General features: G+C 36.8%; 1 protein-coding gene across 1 annotated transcript in view; it reads left to right on the top strand.

The window, feature by feature from the left end:
* Positions 1-22,751, top strand: part of sh2b3 (SH2B adaptor protein 3) — a 59,683-nt gene that overhangs the window by 31,318 nt on the left and 5,614 nt on the right. Inside the window, exons 3-4 of the mRNA XM_005795055.2 lie at positions 16,588-16,689; positions 17,877-17,965. Of these exons, the coding sequence (XP_005795112.1) occupies positions 16,588-16,689; positions 17,877-17,965 (191 nt within the window). The remainder of the gene's footprint in view (positions 1-16,587; positions 16,690-17,876; positions 17,966-22,751) is intronic.

Below are 22,751 nucleotides of genomic sequence, written 5' to 3'. Positions count from 1 at the left end.
CCATGAGTGCCACCTGGATCTGCTGCTAGTTTGTTTTAAATGAAAGCTGCGTTTCTTCTATCTGCTTCTTGATATTTCCTCCGTTTTTCCTCAGAGGGCCACATGTTGAGGTCAAATGGCATTCAGAGATCTCTGGAACAAGTGAGCAAAATGAGAAGATTTTAAAAAGCAAGAAAACACAAAGAAATCATGAAGAATATGAAAATGAGATTTGGGCGTGCCGTGGTGGCGTAGGGGATAGCGCGACCCATATTTGGAGGCCTTGAGTCCTTGACGCGGCCGTCACGGGTTCGACTCCCGGACCCGACAATATTTGCCGCATGTCTTCCCGCCCTCTCCTTCCCCCTCTTCTGTCAGCCTACTATCATATAAGGGACACTAGAGCCCACAAAAGACCCCCTGGAGGGGTAAAATAAAAAAGAGAGATTTGATGAACTATGAAGCGTAAGATATGCAGCTTACGCAACTCGATGTGTTCAAAAATAAGGATGGTTAGCTTTCTAATGTTCACCAAAGTTCATTTTCCTGTTATACACTGAGGTAATCTTACTGTCTTTGATGGTAATCTTGTGGATTCAGAGTCTTTCTCCATAAAGTATGATTCCATATTCAGCCTTCTTCCTCCTAATTAAAAGTTCTCACACAGCATGCTCACATGAAAGTGGGCATAAGGGATTATGACTGATTACAGAGCCGGCATTTAGCACCAATCAGCTGTAATGACTCTTGTCAGGAATAGTATGAGTCATAGAGAGATCCTTCCAAGCTGAAAACCCACACATTTCTAAGGAAAGCATTTGATGCAGCCAATATTAAAGTCTCTAGGGATGAAAACCTCTCAGATGTTGGCAGAAACTTGTAGATCAATTAATATTTGACTGTTATTCAACGTCTCTGCGTTGAGCTGTGGTTGTGGGCGGGCAGAGTACGAACAACTCCAGCATGTTTTTTCATCATTTCCACTCTTTCATGTTCTTTATATTACACATATATAGCTGGTTTTATTTTCTTTCTTATGGGAATCATATTTTAGAGCACCGGATAAATGGTAGTTTTTTTTTTTTTCCCGTCATGAAGGATTTCTCTGCAAAAAGCAAGAACAGGTTTTGCAGGATTGTAAGATGGGAATGACCACTTTGAGATTCCCAAGGGGTTTTTGGTGAGTTACACTCACCGTATGTCTGCATGTAGACATGGATGAGGAAATGCTTAGTGATGCAAGCTTTAAATGACTCAACTGTTGGTGCATTGCTTTCAAGGTACTGTCAAAAAAAGTGACTGAAAAGCAGCAGAAAACAGAAATCAAAACCAGCTTTTACTGCCTGTTTGTCGCTTTTGTTTGCGTTTGTTTGGATAGAGCACAAAGGAAGTAGAAAAGCTTTCTCAGACGGAGTGGAAAACTTCGCTCACATGGTTGAAAATGGATGCGTGTTTGCTCGTGAACGTTTCAGTGTGACAAAAATCAAGAGAAACATCTAAAGGAAGTGGAGTGGTTAGAGTCATGTGGTCAAGATGTTTGTCAGATCTCTTGCTCTGTCTCTTTCTAGTTCAGCGTCGTCTTCTGCAGAAGTTTTTCATGCGCCTCGTGGGTCTTTGTCTGCCGTTTCATTTTATGAAATAAAAATCAGATGCGCTGGTCATCATGTGGCTTTATGAGTTTGTCATGGTGACTACTAATATTTGAATGTGTGCTTTTATTCTCATTATCACCTCTTTACGAGCCTCCATTATGGGTATATGTATTTGTGTGTGTGTGTGTGTGTGTGTGTGCAACCTGCAACCACAATGCCAGCGCACATGACCTTGCTGGGTAGCGATTGGAAAGCCCCCAAGCTGTGCAACCCTTGCCCAACAGTTTTCTCTTGGCCTCTTTTCATCTTATTCATATGTGCTTACGCAGACGCACACACACACCTGCAAATATCGTTTTACAAAGCACTATTATGTCATTGAGTGAGCACTGCTGCAGCAAGTGTGTGCAACGTCAAAGGATGTTCATTTAAATACCAAAAACCACTTGACTCATGATTTTGTTTCTCAATTTCCTCAATTAAAAGAAAAAAAAAATTTCTAATTCAGTAATTTATTTTAATTGCATTCAAAGAACTGGCGCGCTGGAAATGAAGTTCAGTTTTCAACCAGCAGGGGGAGATGTTCAGAAAATGCTAATGATAGTTTTCTGTTTTTGTTTTGTTGTGGTGCAAAACTGGAGAACTAGACGTTACACTGAATTTTTAATGAGTACGTTTTGTTTTTTTTGTTACATTTAGAAAAAGTTTACATTTTCTTTCAGGATGCATGAAGATTTCTGGTGATTTATTGTATTTTTATTTATTAAATGACCACACAGCATTTTTCCAAGCTGCCTTTTCTTTCAAATATTTCAGATGTGATGTACGAAAAAAATCTCTAGCTAAAAGTTATTCATTATTTTTCCTTTTTTACCTAAAAGTAGCATTTTCCAATGTTTTTTTAGCACTTGTCACTGTTAGTCTTTACTGCTCCCTTGAAATCCAACTTGTAACTTTTAGCATACAAGTAAAAGTAGTATTTTATGTTTCTTATGGTAATTCTACAAAAGGTATTTAGTCTAAATAAGTGGTTTTAGTTACTGAGTAAATGCATGTATATTCTTAGCCATGATCGTAGTTACCGGACAGACAACATACCCTTAGCTAACTGTCACACACACATACACACACACACCCACACGCCCTAACTGACACACACTGAGCTGACTCTGCACAGGGTCACCGGACGTACCTCCAATATGCTATCTGTCTGTCATGCTGCTATCTGCAGTCCTCTGAAAAAGTGTTTTCCCCCCTTACAGATTTCTTCAATTTTTGATTTTTTTTTTTTTTTTTTGTCACACTGAACTATTCCAGATCACCAAACTGGTTTTAGCACTGGATAAAGTTAAATTTTGTAAATACAAAAGCAGGAATCATTTGCCCTTTTTGTTAAATCACAGTGAAAAACTGTGATTAAACTACATTATTTAGAAAGCAACACGCCTAAAAAAGAAATCAAAAACGGTAGAAAACCAAGGTTATCTACACACAGCAGGTCTTAATGCTTAGCTCTGACTTTTTTGCTGAAATCAGATTTTGTGTGTGTGTTGTTGTTCATGCTACAAATTAAATGCAACCACACTCAGACTTCTGTGTGAACGGTTTACGAGCCTGAAGCGACTCGCATGCACAGAAGAAGAACGTTGACGTCACACAGCTTTGCTCCGTTTATGGTAGTAATGATGGAGGCTGCCATCTGTGTATTGATTTCAACGTTTTTTTAGCAACAATAATGTCACAAGATAAGACAAAGAAAGCTAAGGGTTAGGGTGTCAGCACTGCTTGCTTTAGCCACCGTTTACTGTCGGATGACTTCCTCTGGCGCAGAATTATGATGCATGTCTCACGTCTATGACACAACAGTTGGATAAAATGCAACATGACCATTCTGACTGCAGATGTTCTGAAAACTATGAGATGTCTATCCAAATGTGTGCCACATAGGGAAATGGCACAAAGGGGAAAGTTGGGGATGAAAAGATTATAATCGGGCCATTGAGACTTTCTGTGATAAAGTTGAATTTGGATCATCTAAACCTCTGCAGGGCTGACAGGATTTAAGGGAGAGGCTAGAATCACCGCTGACCAAAAGAACGTAAAGACCTGCCTCACATTTACCAAAGGCATCCTGATGATCCACAAGAACTTAGGGAAAACATTACATTTGTCAAAGGTGTGAGTCATGTTGCATCTAACTTAAAACTAAGACAGGAATTCAGAAACGGGGTTAGGAGCTGCTTTTTATGACTCGGCATAATTGATGTAATTGTGAGAAAATCCTGCAGGAGAGTGACGTTAAACCTAGTCACACTTGGGTTCTGCAGCAGGACAAGGATCCAAATTATTCAAAAATACAAAATAAAGTTTTGGAGTGGCCTAGCCAAAGTCTCAACCAATACAGATGCTTTCGATTGACCTTAAGCACACTGTTCATACTCAGAAATCAACATTATTGAATTGAGACGTTTCTGCAAAGGGAAGTAGGTCAAAATTCCTCCTGATGTGAAAGACCCGTTTTTGTAATTATTCATGTGATTTTAAAATTAGTTTGATCTAAAACATTTCAGAAGCAGAAGAAATTAGTCAGGAGTCAACACTTTTTCCCTGAACTTAATGTAAAGAATCTCACCTTGTGTTATCGAAATCGTGCGAGACACGTTTGAAAATATGCTTTCATTGATAACGCAAACATTAGTGCCAGAAATGAATCAGTTAAAGTTCTTGGAAACTCTGCTGCAGAAGTGCATCATGCTATATTCACCGCTGCACACAATCGCATGATCTCTCTTCTGTTTCTCCGTAAGCTGATCTGCTTCTGTGTTGGACATTTCAACATCGACGCTAGGAGTTGACCCACAGTAAAGCTTGGTTTAAGTTGGACGACTCATTTTCAGCTTAATACATGGCTTCAGTCGCCAGACCCCAAAATATCTGACAGTAAAACGGCTTTAATCTACAACAGGTTGCGCAGTTGTAGTTATCCACAGCTATTCTTCTTGTGTTATTTGGTGGTTACAGTTGAGATGAGACAGGAAATGAGTGGGAAGAAGGGAAGATCCCACTGGGAGCGTGGGTCCGGACTCTGTGGCTGCATCCCTGACCACCAGGCTACCAAGACACCCCGATCAATTGCTGCTACGCATTAAACTGTCAATGGATCAACGACAAATGAGGGTTCTGCAGGAATAATTTCTAAGAGCGTTTATTAAGTAGATGCAATATGTCTATTTTTAAAGTTTGGAATAATCTATTCAGACATGCTTAGCTTAGCATTTCAAATTTATGTCAATATTGACATATGTTATGTTTGCTTATTTAAAACTTGGCATAATGGTTTTGCAGCCTGAGCTGCAACAGATTTCAAATTGCTGATTGCTGCTTCAAACTGTAGCTTTTCTCAGAAACAGTTTTTTAAAGCCCTAAAAATGTCCAGATTTTACATTCTACGCCTTAATTATATTACAATAATATTTACCCAAATAATGTTTCCACAACTCTCTTACTGAACTTTAGGATCTTTGACACTAAGAGGTGTTGGTGTTTAAAAATTATCCTTTATCAATTCAAATTATTAAACCCTAAACCTTCAGCAGGGGAAACACTTCAGCTTAAGTTAATAAAATATATCTGTATCAATTTAAGGTAGGTAGTCATTAAAGTTTTTAATTTAACTTCTATTAAAGCAGCAAAATAATTTTTCAATTGGTAATACAGCTTTTCACAAAAATAGACCAGATTTCTTAAAAATTACCTCCAAAGACTTTATTAGCCTTACTTTCAGAAAGTTTCAGAATTTCCGTAACAGATTGCATAATAAAAAATACTATTTTTGTACTTTTAATTAGCTATAAAGATCCCTGTTTAAATGTAAGTGTTTGCAGACTTTATGCTGCTGCTCTTTCAGTTCGGTAAGCACCATCAGCACCACAACCTTCCAAGAATGGGACTTGCATGTCCAGCAGCAGGTTTCTGTGTTTTAGCGTTATGACATTATTTGTGTCACGAAACATGGACCCTTTTTATCAGAACTAAGCAGTTTAAGCTGCTTTGACGTGTCTGTTTGATCTGGGAGTCTGGTCGATGCATCACTGGACTCTCTGCTGCTCTCAGCTCTGGTTCTGTTTCTCTAATTTTCCTCCTTTGGATCGTTTGTGGTCAGTCCTGCATGCAGGGAATAGAAGCAAAAGTCACGGAGATGGTATGACCCAGGCCTTTTTTTAAACTTGTCCATTTTTATTTATATCCCTCCCAATGGTAGGTTGCTTTAGTACTGAGCTAGTATTTTTTACTAAGCTTATAATGTCAAGACATAGTTGTTGTGTTTCAGTTTTACTGATACATTTTTACATTGCATCACTTGTTTTTAAGCATTGGCGTAAATTTCAAACTCAAGTTTTCTGCCATAAAATATCCCATAATGAAAATACAGATAATATGCAAAAAGGGAAGTTGTAAATCTAACATGCAATTGTGCAAATTAATTATGCACTTGCAGTTTTCCCTTAATATTCAGTGGGTGAAACTGTACTTCTCCCTAAATTTCGACATGGAAAAGTATTTGCTTGAGTAGCAAAATGAAATAAAATACCATGTTTTTAATCCTGCCTTTTAATAATCTGCCACCACATCTTGTTTTTTTTTGTAGTCACTCTTTCTCAGGCTCACTCCCTTCTAGTTTTTTTTTTCTTCCCCGTCAGCTTTGCTAATTGGTGTGCACAACCGCAGCTAATTCATTTACGAGGAACTGCTCCCATTTCTGTGAATCTAAAGTGTGCTGTCTTAACTTTTACATATTTGGCTCATCTATCAGTATTTCTGAGAAGTTTGCAAGGAGGACAGTGCAATATGTGACACGTTTCTTCATCACAGAAAGCTGCGTCTGCGACGGCTTCTGACAGGTTTCCAAGAACACACTCATCTCTATCAGCATTGCTAACCTCGCGACTAGTGTGCTTGGTGTGTGTGTGCTCTGTGAGCTTGTGTGTGTGTGTTTCCCACATCCTCCATGATGCCACAGATAGTTTATTTTGAATGTGATCAGCTCTAGTGATCTCCAGGCTGCGTAGACATACTATCAGCTAGTGTGAATAAAGGTTGCAGTGGGAGATTTTCTCAGCGCCAAAATGTTTTTAAAACAACTTATTTGGCTGCAGATTTGCAAACGTCCATGTGCAACAGTTTCCAAAACAAAGGTGATTTCATGCATTTTTGATGCTTTGTTTTGGAAGTAACACTCACTATCTTTATTTATTGTAGCTGCTTGTATGATCTGCTTTGTAAAGAATGTTCCTCTCGTAAGAAGACCTCAACAAAAAACAACCACAGAGCCGAGTGGAACTGGGATCAGGGACCTAGGGATTGTTTATCTGCATGACACAAACAGGTGGTGAGGTCGCAGCAGAGTGGAAAACAATACCAGCTGCTGCAGATCAACGCTATTAGATGCCACCTTTGATGTTGAATCTACATGTGCATAAATGGGCAACATGTAGATTCATTTATTTATTTTTCTTTTCTTTTAAACAGAGCAGAATTTGCGTTTAGTTGCCTTTATTCAGAAGAAACTGAAGGCAGATGTGTGAAAACTGCCCCGAAAGACGGACTCAAATTTTCCTGTGCATAAAAACAACAAACCGAGCAATAGCCTTGCTTACATATTCCACATAAACAATTCATAAGAGCCACAAAAAATCCTGTTATGCAAAAAACTCAAAAGCGTCAAACTCAAAGACCACATTCGTTCAGTTCAGTTGCACAAATATAATCTTTTTTCCGCTATGATCTTGTAGGAAATATCAATGTGCAGAAAAAGACTACTTTTGTTTGTCTGAGAGCTGAGAAGGTAAAAATTGCCCACGAGATGGGAGTCGGCTTAAAGGTTGAGGGGCGTTTTGTTTTGCTTTGGGGAAAAAAGCAACAGTTTAAAGTCATATGTTCCTCCTTTTATTCTTCTGGCACATTTTTCATACATGTATATTAAACTTCAACTTAGCTAAACAAAACAGAATTTCAAATTCACACTGGACTGCATTTTTACTCTTTTGCATTTCCAGGATATTTTTTTTCTGTAGTTTTTTCCAATTTGTGCATCAATTTAATTATGCAACATGGTTCCAAAGTAATGAAATGAAACAAATATATCAAATCCTTAGCACAACATCAAGAGACTGCTTGGATGCACTATTTGCCATAAAGTTATGTTTCATGAATGCAAATTCTGCATGCCGATGCCTAAAAGTAGTGTATATTATTAATGGCGGAGATGCTAAAGTTCACAAAGAGTAGTGGGGATTCAAGTTCAGCCAGATTGTTGCAGTAACACCTGTTCCTGATGTGCATGAACAGGTGTTTGGTATGGTTGGTACAGTTGGCTCTGCAGCCTTGCAGCAAGAAGGTCCTGTTAACGGTGTATCTTCATGGAGTTTGATTGTTCTCTCTATCGATGTTTGAACTCTCTCTGAGTTTTTCATCTTCCTCCTCACAGTTCAAGACATGACTTTTAGGTTAATCGATTTTTCTATTGCTTTTTTCCTCCCTTAGCTTCATAAATTACCTTTTTATGTAGCAAAAGTTCAGGTTTGTCTTTTAAATATAAATGCTTTTTTTTAGCTTGGCTGAGCAGGATTAGACTACTCCAATGTTTTCCAATTTTAATGTTAGTTGCACTTGACTGAAGTTGGCAAAGTTGCACAACTACATCAAAATCGAGTCAGATTGGATGTGATGTTTCACCCATAATGGATCCAATCCCACAGAAAAACAGGGTCCAGAAATGTAACTAAAGGTCAAGTTGATTAAAAAAAAAAAAGTAAGTTAATGTTCAATAGTTAATAGATTTCTGTTCAATAAGATGAGAATAAAAAACCAGCCACCGCCTCCTTTAACTGTGCAGCAAAACAAGAGCAACGCTTGAATGATCCCGACCTGAAGCCAGGGGAAGTACAGACAGATGTGTTAGTTGCTGCAATTGAGGTCACGGCCTTTTCTCATGGGTGGCTCTCTGTAGTCTTTAACATTTCTTTGTGTGTGTGTTTGTCTTGGATAAATGCATACACTTTTTCCAAAACGTCTCCAGGGATCAGTTGGGAGTCTAATGTCGGCGCTTTGCGCGCGCACACAACCACGCGCCCCGGACAGCGCTGGCTTCGGTGACCCTCGGAGGGATAGAGGAATGTTGAGTGTCAGTGAGTTGCCTTTGCAACGGCCTTGAGAAAGGGACCCTGGGAAGATCGTTTTGGACTCCAAACATCCTGTGTGTCACCCGTGTGTGGGCGTGTACGCTCGAACTCTAGATGTGTTTGTGACTGTGTGGGTGAGAGGTTGCATAGCTGCATCTGTGGACGTGTCTCTATTTGTCATCAAGTGTTTATGCTTGCTGCATAAACCTGAGAGAAGCAGTTCCTGAAAACAGACAGAGAGACTTTAGCTTTATTTTTGTGAAATAGACTGGAAAATTGCTCCTTTTCTAAGTGTTAAGAATAAGCCGAAGTGAAGATTGCAATGCCGCTGTTGGAAGATCCTGGACAGATTAAAGAAAAAATAAATGCTTTAGCTGTAGCTATTAACACATAATGTTTCTGCTGTTATTTATTGGCTTATTGACCTATCTTGTTTGTATATCACTCCATGATATTTGGGCTCTCAAGTCTCTATCACTGTTCTTCAGTGACTCTGACGCAGAAACGTTTGGGAGCTCTGTGTTTAGTCTGTAGTGGATTCCAAAAAATAATGAAAGATTAAATTATGGCAAGTGAATGCTCTGAATAATAATTCATATCCTGACCAAAAATATCTGTAAGATTTTAAAATGTAAAATTAAACAGCGAAATTATGAAAAAAATGGAGATAAAAAAGCATCAATCAGTTGGCTGGAGATCCTGATACTGCTTTTAGCTCTGATCAATAATCAGTGGGTGAGTTACTGAAAAATCAAATTTTTTCTTCATTCATTAAATGCATCGAAATTAAAAGCTGTTAGATCCAAGGTTTCCATCAGTGTACTATAAGCCTGGCGGGCCACCAGGCTGAACATTGTTCATTTATTTGAGTTATTTTAATGATTCCCTTTTTTAAAGACTTTATAGTTGGTGTTTAGGTATTAATCTTCCAGTCTTCCAATATCATATAACTATCAAGCGATATTTTCAAATTTCCTGTCAACTTTAAACATGTTTTACCTCAAAAACATGGCAGGTGACTGGATGACTGCCCTAGCGCCCTGAGCACCTTGCTTAGCAAGTTTCCCTTCAGATCAGTCTTCTTCAATAATTTCTTTGTTCTTTTAAATCATATAAAGGTTTGGCACAGATGATCTGATGCATAAATGGTGACAATCTTGTAATTCCTGATGATCTTTCAAAGAACTTTCAGCATTTTATTCTCTTTTATTTGCTTAATAAAATCTCAGGTCAGATATTTAGAAGAATTCGGTGTTGGTCGTGAAAAGAACAATTGATACATTACACTATACACTTGGCCAACAATAGTTGGTGCCTATTGTCATCAGGTTTAGTCTATAAACAGCATAAAATATAACAGAAGATGTAAACCATTCTAAAGATGTACAAAATAAGTTTTTAATTTCATGAAAAATGCTTGTGTTCAATCACAGTAACGACTAAAAGGAGACGCAGAGTAGGGCAGATTTTTACTCAATATTATCTGGCAGGTTGTTTAGTTTGAAGGTTTGAGGAGCCAGGATGCAGGCTGCGTTGTCACTGTTTCTTATCTGCGTTTCGCATGTATGATATTTGTCTGTGTCCGTGTTTGAAGTCAAAACATAGTAGTGAAAGTTGAGTCAACGTGAAAAGATGCAGGAGTGGAAACTGAAAAGTCAGAGCGGGTTCATATAATTGCTTTAACAGTCACACCATCAGGATGTTTCTCTGAGCTAATGTTGATGGCCATCACGGTATTTCTTCCTTTTACAAACTCTATTTATTTATCAGATTATCTGGGGGGTTTTTCTCCCTCTAATGTGTCATAAAAATGTAAAAAAAAAAAAAAAAAAGCAAACTACTTAGACAAGTGTAGGTACGTAACATCTTGTGACTCTTGTGTTTATTTTATCATCAAAGACTTAGGATGAAACGATCAAAATTTCATTCAGGATTTGTATTCAAACGGCGAATGGAAAAGATCTCAGGCTTTGAGGTCTGTTTGAAAACGGCTCAGCGAGCAAGAAGAGCTGCTATCTAAGAGATAAATGAAAAGTTTTTCTGCATGTTTATAGACTCAGGATGCTTGATTAAATCTGGATCTGTATGAGTTGCTTTGCTTCATCCTATTGGTGATATTCTGAGGGAGATTAGAAAGAAAATAGCGCAGTAGCAGTACGTAGTGTAGAGCACAAATATCTGTCAGTTTTCTGGGAGTGTTTGATTTTCCATTTTGCAAAGAGTTATACAGTATTAAAATCAAAATATCCATAGTGAAATTAACATTAGCAACACATGCAACCACTTGGACGCAGTAATATATTTAATTTGAAACTATTAGCATAATCTGACAGAGAGCAGTGATGAAGTAGACTCAACAAAGTCTGGATCTCTGAGTCTCTGCATCCAAAAAAGTTTATTATAGTGAGATTATATATCCGACATTGCAGCTTTTTTGTGACATTTTGTGCAATATGAGGTTTGGTATCATTGCTGGAAAAACATTCAGAACTGCAAAGTATTGCTTGGATGTTTGACTGTATAATTAATTTCCGTTGCTTGCTTGCCAATAATTTATGCTTCTGCATTTCTATTCTGTAGGTCTTTTCTAACTTTTTGGATTTTATGTTGCTTCTTCTTTGAGGTCATCTTGCAACAGTTTGTGATGTTTCGTCAGGTTTTTCTTTCCTTTAGGTTTCATTGAGCAATGCCAGCATGAGGCTGAGAAACATTTACCAGGAATTGATGTCAGTTAAGACTTTCTATATCTCGTTTGAAGGCTGGATGCATTTCTGACAGACTTACTCAGTTTTTCCACCCATCGCTTTTGCAAATAATCTTTTTGAAATAATCTCAAATATCTCTCCTACAAGCGAAGAGGAAAAAAACTGCAGCAGCCTTTTTAGGATGTGTGTGTCTGAGTCTTTGTGTGCATTGCCTCGGGGGACCATTAAAGAGAGCAGTTTGCAGTAATAGGAACTATGCTGTGAGTTTGTACTTCTGCTCCCCTGATGAAGCTGATTCACAGAAATCAGGCCGGTTGTTGCTCAACCACTCAGACATCTGCTGAATGTTTTTCTTTTTTTTTCTTCTCTTTTCTTTGCTATCCCTCCACAGCCTCGAACAGTTACTCAAAGATGCTCTTACTAGTCAGAGACTCATTCACGTTCTTACAATAAACTCGCCTCAATGAGTCACTGGGCTCCGACCGATGCTCAGTCTGAATGAGAGCAGCGCGTCTTATTAGAGGTCACACATCCGGTGCAATTGTTATGGTAAAGACTTTGGTCCCATTTATTGATTGTGCTGCAGCTGTGAATTATCTGCTGTTTTCTCAATGAGTTGAAGATTGTGCAACTCTGGAAACTTTTGTTAGAGCGTCGGCTTCAGAATGAATGTTCTGCTTCTGATTTATTCTGTCGGATGCAAGGTTTAGTGGTTGGTCCTGTTTCTGTGTCTCAGACCGGTAACCAGAATTAAACTGCATTATTTTCGAATGGCGCCCTCTGCAGATTGAATGCTGCACGTGTTGGAAGGTAAACAACACAAGGGATCCAATGTATCAATTAATGAGTTAATCTAGAGTTGGTTAATTGATTGACTAAAAACCTGATTTTTCTCTTGCATCAAGAGGGGCTACTGTCTTTCCATAACATAAATTGCTAAATTTTTTATGATATGAAGGGTTTCCCCCAGTATGTCATAAGAAAGGTGGGTCACCAGTATTAAATACTGACTGAATAATCAGGAAATGGTGGTTTTCTCACATTATTAAAATTAGACATATTTATAAAATATAGCAAAACGGGGATCTCTTAGAACCTGAAGAAAAGATGAAAAGAATAAAATATGTGAAACACTTAAATCTCCCATGAAGAGAGACGTTAATACAAAAATAAAGTCTGGAGGTAATGTTAAAACTTCATACCTCAAAATCAAGTGTCCTTATTGGTATCATAGTTTTTGTTACAATTTTTCTACTTTATCTCTTCCGCTTTTCTGTCGTCACATCCTCGCCTTCGTAGCACATCTGTAATTTTGAGAATAAAAAGTTGACGCTGCTCCATTTCGATTACAGTGAAGTTTGTCGAGTGTTTATATTTCAAAACAGAACAAGAGAATCTTTCATTCCATACTGATAGGACTGTTTTGCTTTCCCGTTCTGGTTTGGCTCCGCCATCTTTATTTCTGTATCAACTCCTCTGCTTAAGGATGATCAGTGCGTCCTCTACTGGATGGTGGCCAGACTACAACAAAATGGCAAAATCTGGGAGGATGTTATTAGTTAATTGATTGGAACAAATTTTTGCAATGCATCTCTAAACAGCAAGGCTAATTTTATCTGTTTTTTGTGAAAACACACCTTTCCCTCTTTCACTGTATTGTTGATTTTATCTTTTTTTTTGTTCAGTCTCTTACTTTTCAACACCTGCAGAAACGAGAACAAAGATTTTCCCTGAAAATCTGAACTAAAATTGAGCTATAGCAGCAAATTTTGACTCAGAAATCACTAAATGAGTCACACAGACCCTCGTTTTTGCGTCACTTTGTCTCTTATTGATAATATTAGTCCATGTGGTTGAATCACAGAGTTTTGAAAGTTACAAGCGAGGACATAAATCGTTCTTTTGATGTGTGTGTCAGAGAGAGAGCCCTCCTCTGTGTGTTTTTATGTGTGCAGAATTAACAGACATTCCTCAGGCTCCCACACTGTCACATAGACTCAAACTCATCCGGTGCATAAATCCCTGGAATCTGTCCTCCCTGCCTTTTCCGCTGCTCTCCATCCCTCCCTCTCTCCTGTCTAATATGTCTCGACTTTTTCCTTCTGCTTCTGCTCATCCCCTCATCTCTATCTACTTGGTTTGGTCTGGTCCACTTGCACTGTACGCTTTAATGAATCAGAGGTCAAATACATTCATCTCACAAGATGCCACATTTTTAGCCACTTGATGATGTATTGCAAACAACATGCTGGTTGGTAGCAAGTGTGTATATATGATGGATGTGAAATCCAATAAAATCTGTTTTATTTTTTCCCAAATTCCACTTTTTAAATATATTTATTTAATCCTCCCAGTGTGTAGCTATGGTGTGCAAGGTTTTCCCCAGAATACCTGCTAAACCTGGTGCTCAGGGCGCTAGGGCAGTCATCCAGACGGCTGCCATCTTTGTGAGTTAAAAATGTTTAAAGGTGACAGGAAATTTGAAAATACCACTTGATAGTTTTGTGTCATTGGAAAACTGGAAGATTAATAACAATGCTAAGCCTGGTAGGGGTACAAGTAAAGCCTGGTGGCCCACCAGGCTCATAATTCATTGTGGAAACCCTGGTGTGAATCAGACGCCAAAAGTCCACATTTACTATTATCCAGGTTTCACAAATGTAACTCAAACATTATGTGCAAAACAATCTTTATAAAAAATCTAGCTTTTGTAAATGCTTTAGAGTTGAAGTAAACACCTAAATATTTGTTGCATAAAAAACCTGCAGATTGAGCATAGTTCCACAATTTTATTTCCTACCTCAGTCATCTCCACTGACATTTTGATGCGTCATGTTACGACAGCCCTCGGTTTGCACTGCTTAAAAAAATTTACAATTTTTTTTAAAAATCTGATTATTTGGCACACAGAGCAACAAAACCTTCAAGAAAATCCCTCTGATTTGTTTAAATGTTTGTGACTGACTCCTGCATGTTTCTGATGTGATTCTTCACCGTCACTGGACTTCACATGAATCCTTGCGCTTCCTGTCAACCATGTGCCGACAAAACATAGAAAAGTTGTTCTCCTGATTAATAAAACTCACTAGCTTTGAACCTCGAGCTTTCATTTTTTTTATTTTTTTTAAGACTTCTATGTTTCAGTGAGTTTTTCCGCCATGACTGAGTTATCAAAGCAAAAGCGATTTGGTTTAGAAGAACTTAAATGGCCTTAGGAATGAGCTACAGACCGTCCAACAACAGTGTATGACCTCAGAAATAGGCTTCTGGAACATTCTCAGATTTATCACTTCTTCACCTTGTGAAAAGCCCCACTAGAAGAGTTGAAGCTGTTGTAGCTGCAAAGGACGGGTCGATATCAACTTAAACTCTGGGGATTGAATGCCAGACTTGTTTAAATGTGTGTGAAGGTGGACAAGAAAATACTTTTTGCAACATTGACAATCTTCAGTTTTGGTTAAATAAACCAAACAAAAATATCATCTGATCCAGAGGTATAATTACATGTGAATTTCAGTCCTATTAAATACAGAATATGGGGATACAAATGCTGAGAAAGAAATGTGAATTTATCTCCTGATGTTTAGTAATTGATTTTTAGATTCAGTTTTATTCTTACTGAAGTGAAATTGGTACTAGTTCATTTGGAGGGTGAGAGTATTTTATAAAAGATTATGTATTATAGTGGTACTTTCTGAGGAAAGTTTCTGACAACTTTTTGACGATACCATGAAACACATTGTATTGAAACTATCACCCACAGACCAGCTGTTTTTCCTTCCACATTCTTATCTCAGGCGTCATCAACTGTAATCAGTTCCTGATAAAACTGTTTTTATCTACAGCTGTTAGCTGGTAGCTAACCAGGCAGTGAGTCAGAAACGGTGTTTGAAATTATTCTGAGGAACTTCTCAAGAGTAACAGTGAAGCTGCTGCTTGAAGTTTGAGAGCAATCACGGTAGAAATTGTCTGTAGAACTAAATTAATGTAAAGTTTAATCAAATTAATACAGAAATTAACCAAACTTGAATTTTATGCCCTTTTCACTTTCTTCATGAACTAAAATGTAACTTTATTCACACATTTTGTGGGAAAAAAAGAGAAAATTAAATGAATGAAGGATTTTCTCAAAAACATCCTCAGGTCACAGAGCCATTTTACTGCGGTAATCATTAGACACATGTATCTGTGTCAATAAAACAAGCATAAAATCCTAATTTGTAGCATTTCAGCGTAGCTTCAAACTGCCTGTCATGGTCGATCATTAAGTTTTTAAATCAGGAGCAGAGATGACATCACACTGTGAAAGAGAGAGAGAGCAGTGGATGTTACACAGCTCCACAGCAAAAATTACTCTATAGCTGTCTTTAGCTTATTGTAGTGTTATTAGCATGGTTAGCATCCATCCATCCATCCATCATTCTGCCTAACCATCCATCCATCCATCATTCTGCCTAACCATCCATCCATCCATCCATCCATCTGCCTAACCGTCCGTCCATCTAACTCTACATGTGTTTTTTGTTGTCAGTCATTCTTGTCTTAATCATTTCTTTTCTCTAAATGTCTCTCTGACCATTTTCTCTTGACACGTGTCAGAATATCCCAGCGTCCCTGAAGCAGACGCCACGACCGGGCCTCAAGTCTCATCACTTTATTCAAACAAACAGTTCAGTGCTGGCAGGCCGGACCCCGGCGCTGGTTCTGCTTCACACAACCAACTGCTTTGTTTTTGACCACGGGAGGATTCACAGTCACACATTTGTTCAAGTAAACACATCAGACAGAAACGGCCTCTGTTTTACAGCTTCAGCGTCGAACATCTGGTTCTTATTAATTATGTGTTGGGACACTCTTTCACCTCCAGCTACGGTCAACTTTAACCTAATGTCTATTACCTGATACTGTAAAGATGTTTATTTTTTTGCAGCAACCATCTGACCTGGATCATTTTTTGTTTTTGCAAAGCCGCTTATGTATTCAAAGACATTTTTTCTGACTCCTCAAAGGAGGGTCGTTATTCACTTCACTCATCGTCTCATCTCTTTCGGCTTGTCTCTGAATGTTGACGTGCAACGCCCAGTGAGATAAATGTCCAGAGAATAACGACGACATTTTGTTGTTTTTCAGGCCTCCAGTCCCAAACTGACAACTCACTGCTCAGATATCCAAGAAGTCCGTCGCTGCACCCGACTGGAGATGCCCGACAACTTAAACACATTCGTTTTAAAGGTACGCAGCTCGCCGCACAAAGCATCCACAGTAGGCTCAATTTCATTTTAACATTTATTAGACATTTATTTACATTTCTGTATATATTAGTAAAGTTGGTTTCACTCCAGGACGGTTCCTTGTAGCGATGAGTAAAGTGTTCATCAGTTTTTATCTGTTTACTGCCAATTTATATCAGTCAGTTCCTCCAGATTCTTGACAATTATTGTGGAAATTCCCACACCTTTTTTGCATTAATACATATTTGGGAGTTTATAGCAGATTTTTCTCAAAAACTGTCAAAAGTTTTCTTACTTGTACTAAACATCTGCCTCAGCTTTAATTGATGTGAGATTATAGTTCATAAATCTATACAGCGAGTAATAAAAAGTCATATTTATTGTCATAAATCAGTGCAAATATTTCCAAATTAGTGCCACAAACACTTTGAATTTTATTGCAAAAAAAAAAATCACAAAATCCTGGAAGGACTGAAAAGATGTTCAATAATATTATTTAATTTTAGGAAATCATTGATATTTTAACAGTTTAGCAGGTTTTATCAACACATTCTGGCATAACCGGCCCTTTAAGAGCATTCATCATGTTGATTTGGCCCAAAACGAAAATGAGTTTGACACCGCTGATGTAGAGTTTTCACCTTTTTGTCATTATTATCCATCCATCAATTCAATATCCATCCAGAACTCACATCACTTCTTATTGAACATTTTTATTCTTACTTAGAAACCTAAAAGGCATTGAGGAATCTGACATTTTTGTGTTGAAAGATATCTAGTTGTTGCAAAACCTTCATTAAGTTTGATTGAAAAGACTTGAACATGTTGGAAAAATCTAATGTTTCGTTTTTCCCTCTCCTTGTTTTTTAAGTTTGAATACAATCTGTGTTTTTAAATGATAGTAAAAGCTACCGTTTCACTGCAAATATGTAAGAAGTCTTTCCAAGTCACGAAAAATGACTCAGAAACCAACTGGGAAATCTGTGAATTTGAATTTTAAAATAAAAAAAACTTATTTAAAAAACATATTTACCAAATTATGAAGCAAAATTTTAGCCTGATCCACACTGCTTTAACCTTTAAGTAACAGTATGAATTAGAAAAAAAGCACATTTTACACATCTGTAACACATTTCCCATTTCGTTGTTTTCATGTGACACAACTTGTTTCCAATTTTGTTTGTGCAGGTTAATCGAGGGAGTTTGATATTTGAGACGGACAACGACCAGCAGGTCAGCTCCTGGACCACAGAGCTAAAGGAATGCATCAGCAACAGGTGAGAAACACCTGAACGCACCACATTTATGACCCAAATGTCTCTCCTCCAAAGCCTGTAATATTTTCAGAAATGTTCCCCACTAATTTAATTCTAAGTTAATTATTTAAACGACTAGTATATTACAAGTTTCCAGCATTAAACTCCTTGTATTTTGCATCTATGGGAATATTTCAATATCGCTGCATCACTAATAGATTCATCCAAATAGAGCAGCATGGTTCAAGTGTTTCTTTCTGTTCATTTTTGCTTAAGCAGAGAACCTCAAATTTACTGATAGTTTCTAAAACATAAATTTACTTTTATGCTCTGCTAAATCATGGGGAAGACTAAACAACAAGGCCTGTGCTAATAAAATTCACAGAATGAGTACGAGGTCCGATGTGGGGCGATAAATCAATTTGATCTATTAATAAAATTTTTGTTTTTGAATAAATGTGAATTTTTTTCACCAATGCATCTTTGGATTTCCGTAGTTTGGAATGATGTCATCCTGTTTGATAAGCGTGTTTTAAAACTTTTATTTATTTGGACTTTGAATTCTGATCAACTCTATTATGCAAAATAGGACCAGACAAAATTTTGTTAATTAATAAAGTTCTAATATTACCAGAATAAGGTCATAATATTATAAGAATAAAATAGTAATTTTATGATAACTTCAACAGAAAAATAACAAAAAAATTCAAATGAGCAATGTCGAGCATCTTGTGAAGTTATACTTGGGTAAAAATTTTATAAATAATATTTAATACTTAATCTTTTAAGGCGTCAGTATAAAATTATTATCAACATCAAGAAAGTTTTACACAAACTGAGCTGATCATGTCAGGTTCTCAACTTAGCTTTTTTCTCATTAACTTTTTTTTTCTTGCATTTTTTAGACTCTTTTAGTAAAACTGTGTCTTGAAGGTATTTTCTGTCATTTGTAATTTCTCTTTTTAGAAAAGAGAGTGAGAAAATAATTTATTAACACTGAATTTAGTATGAGAATTTTTAACTTTTAATTCATCAATGTTTTCTTGAAGCTCTCGCCTGTAACACTTTAACCAGATTTTAAGAGAATTAAAGCTCGTGCAATAAATGGATATATTTGTAGGCAGTTTACCGTTAAACTGAAGTAGTTAAGTGACATGAAACTTTTTTTTATTTTAAAAAAGGATTCATCAGCATCATCTTTACACGCCTGCTTTCACCTTTTCCCTCCTGAGACTCTGAGCAGAAATAACTTGTTTTTCTTCTTCTGGCTGAGTTGAATGTTTACTCATGCTGAGGTATGTGTTTGCAAAGTGAAAGGGCTCCTTAAGATGTGCATGAGGACAGGCTAGTGTGTCTGGGTATGCGTGAGTGTGTGTCTGTCTGTGCATTGGTTTGATTGGTGGCTCTGCAAACTGGAGCAGGTTTGAACTCGGCTATGTTTGCAATATTTCTGCAGAAAAGTATTTAGTTTAAACCTTTTAACAGGGTCTGTTATGAAAAGTGGATTGGAAACGGTGCTGGTGAGAAGCCCAAAAGCAAAAAGAAAATAACTATTCCAATTTAATGATCTCTTCCTAATAATTAACTGAAAACATTTTTACTGCAATGTTTTCAGCCTCTGACTTCAGCAAAATCCTTAGGATCATTAAAAACTATCAGCTGTTTATTTTAAACCAAAGTTCTATGCATTTTAATATTTTACCCCGCCTAACTAAGCCTGTAAAAAGTATAAACTAATGTCACACTTTTTACTGCTTTAGTAACCTGTCATTATTAACAAAACGTGGCTTTTTTTTGACAAAAAGAAATGCTAAAAACCAGATTTTTACAAAAGAATGACAAATAAAAATTGTCATTGTTTATTTATTACATAAATAAATGTATTCTTTACATAAATTTATTTATTTATTAGATAAATAAATGTAATAAATTAATTAATTTATTGAATAAAAAAATAATTACATTTATTTATTAAATTTAATAAATCTTATTTATTTATTAAGTAAATACATGTATTCATTAATAAATGTATTTATTTACTAAGTATGTAAATAAATACAGTTATTTATTTGTAAATAAATGTATTTATTCATAAATATTGATAAATAAATAAATGAATATTTATGAGTAAATTCATAAATATTCACTCATTTTAAGAATGGAGACACCCAAGTGCAGTGAGTGTCTTAAATTTGTGGACGGATTATGGATTATTGATTTGTAAAAGCAATTAAAGCGTAAAAGCAACCAAGGGGGTGAATACTTCACTGTATTTTACTTACATTTAAACATTTGTTAGACCATTATGACAGAAATGTAAAGCCTATATTTCCACAAAACTGATCACCAGCCAAATGGTAACTCATTAGCTCGCTACCTCATTAGCTAGTATGTTAGCATCAGTATATGTCACTTGATGTATAAATGGGTGTTAGCAGTGAGTTATCTGTAGCCTCACACAGTGTAGATGTCTGAGTGCGACTCAAACTTCTGCCTGACAGAAAACATTTAAGAACAACTCAGAGCTAAGGGAGAGACTCCAACATGCTGCCGCCATGAGCGGCACTATGCAAATTCAACTTTAATTCATGTTTTTGTTGTTGTTATAAATAGCAGCAAGAAATTTACCTGGTATTTTTAGGCAGTTTGTGTTACATTTAACAACTTCCTTATTTATTGAACAAAGACTCTTGGCAAAATGCAGAAGTTGTGGGTGAATCTAAAACAAAGTTTATCGCATAATTCAAACATAAAATCAGCTCCAGTAACATTAACTTCTTCTCGTGGATAAATTCAGTGTTTATTTTTGTCTAAATTTGCTTCCTAAATAAGGCGAATGTTAATTTATTACATCTTAGTTTGTTTTAAGATTCTTAGTGGGAGGTTATGCTAGAGGTTTTTGGTTAATGGTTATCTCTCTGGTCATTAGATGTTTGATGGCGTCTGTGACAGGAACACGTGGAAAACTGATTTTCGACTCCATTTGGACCTCTTCTATTTGCAAAAGTTGCACAACTTCATGAGAAATTACAGTTTCTCATGAAGGAAAATACTACAAAAGAAGAGCAGTTTTCTTTGTTTTTGTATCTGTCTAGATTTCTTCTCCTCCTGCTTCTGTTTAACCTCAAATTGAAGCTGAAGAAGAAACTGAGTGACAGGAAAGTGTAAACAACACAATCTACCGTTGTGTTGAGAGGATCATTACTGCTTTTACTTGTTGTATTTTACTTTATATTCTTATTTTGTCGAGCTCAGGATGTTCTTCTGCGTTTAGATTGTTAAAGTGGGCATTAACGCCCCCTACTGACGCAGTCAGGGTATTACTAAATGTTTTTGGAAATCCACAGACCATGTCGAACCTGGTGGAAAAATATCCGTTTAAAAATATCTGCATCTTAATTTATCATTGTTTATATTCTTAATTTTAAGATTTTGTGATCAAAAGCAGATTTTTAACAATTTATAATTGTTTATTTTGTTCATATTTTAAGACCGGGAAAGAATGTTTTTAATTATTTATTATCTAATTTTTTTTCTAACTTATTTTCTTAATTTGAGACTTGGTAAGGAAAAGTAGATTTTTAAAATGTTGTTTTTAATATATTATATTATATATTATATATAATATTTTTAATATTAAAGCTGTAAGGGAAAGAAGATAAGTTATTTTATTTTGCCTAATATATAAAATCTTAGACTGTTAGAATGTAGAATTGAAGACTTACAGATTGTAAATTTGATGACAAGATTAAAATTAGCATCATAAATACTTACCAGTAATATGAAAATAAGCCATGGCTGCATTTCTTGGATTTCTCTTCCGTTCAGCTGCGTAAAGTCTTGCATATTGAGTCACTGAATCCTCAGCATTACAGATTCACTGATGAGGTTTATAACATCTAAGACTTTAGTTATACGATAAGCAAAACGACATTTAATCGCACAATAAACTTCTGTGAGGCGACTGATGCGAGCAAATGATTTAAAGGTGGAAGAATAGGATCAACTTTAAGGATCATCTGAGGGAACGTTAAGACATTTCTCTTTTAAATCCTCGAAGCTTCGCAGCCTGACTGAACCGTCCTCACTGAGACGGAGGACGAAGATTGTCCCGGAGACAGAAGGACAAAAACACAAATGCTCTCTGCGAGGCAGAAGGAGACTTTCACCTTCCTGTTATTCAGAGCAACACAAAGTCAAGTCAGCATTTACGCAGGATTTTCTCCTACTTCCCTATTTAACATTCCCACTCTCGTCTGTGCAGTTACACACACAAAACGCAGTGCGTGGGCATGTGTGTGTGGGGGTGTGCGTGCGTGCGTGTGTGAGCAGTGACACAGAAGAACAGTGGGTTTCAGTTCAGATCTCAACTGGACCAACTTCCTGTCTGTGCTCGGTGTCTTTGTGTTTCTTCAGCCGCCTGCTGTTTCCTCCACATTCACCAAGCTCCACACACACAGGCGCACGCCATCACGCACACGCCTACACGCAAACAGACACACACACATGCAGTACTGTGCAGAAGTTTTGAACCACTTGTAATTTCTTTACAAGTGGTTCTCTTTTGCCTCCAAGAGTCCAGATTTTGTTGTGATCTTTTAAAGCGATCTTTACTTTGATTTTTACAATAACATCCAGCAACTTTTAAGTAATTGGTAAACTTCTCTAAAGACAGCAATGAGCAATGACTTTAGAAGAAAGTTCTCATTTTTGTTGCTGAAATTAGACTAAAATCATTTTCTAACCAACAAAGAGGGAAACATTCGATCAGAAAACTTAAAAACCTGTACACCGTTCATTTACTAAG

Source organism: Xiphophorus maculatus, chromosome 12 (assembly GCF_002775205.1).
Source record: "Xiphophorus maculatus strain JP 163 A chromosome 12, X_maculatus-5.0-male, whole genome shotgun sequence".
NCBI lineage: Eukaryota > Metazoa > Chordata > Actinopteri > Cyprinodontiformes > Poeciliidae > Xiphophorus > Xiphophorus maculatus.
Note: the sequence above shows the minus strand (reverse complement) of the source record. Positions and strands in the feature narration are given on the sequence as shown.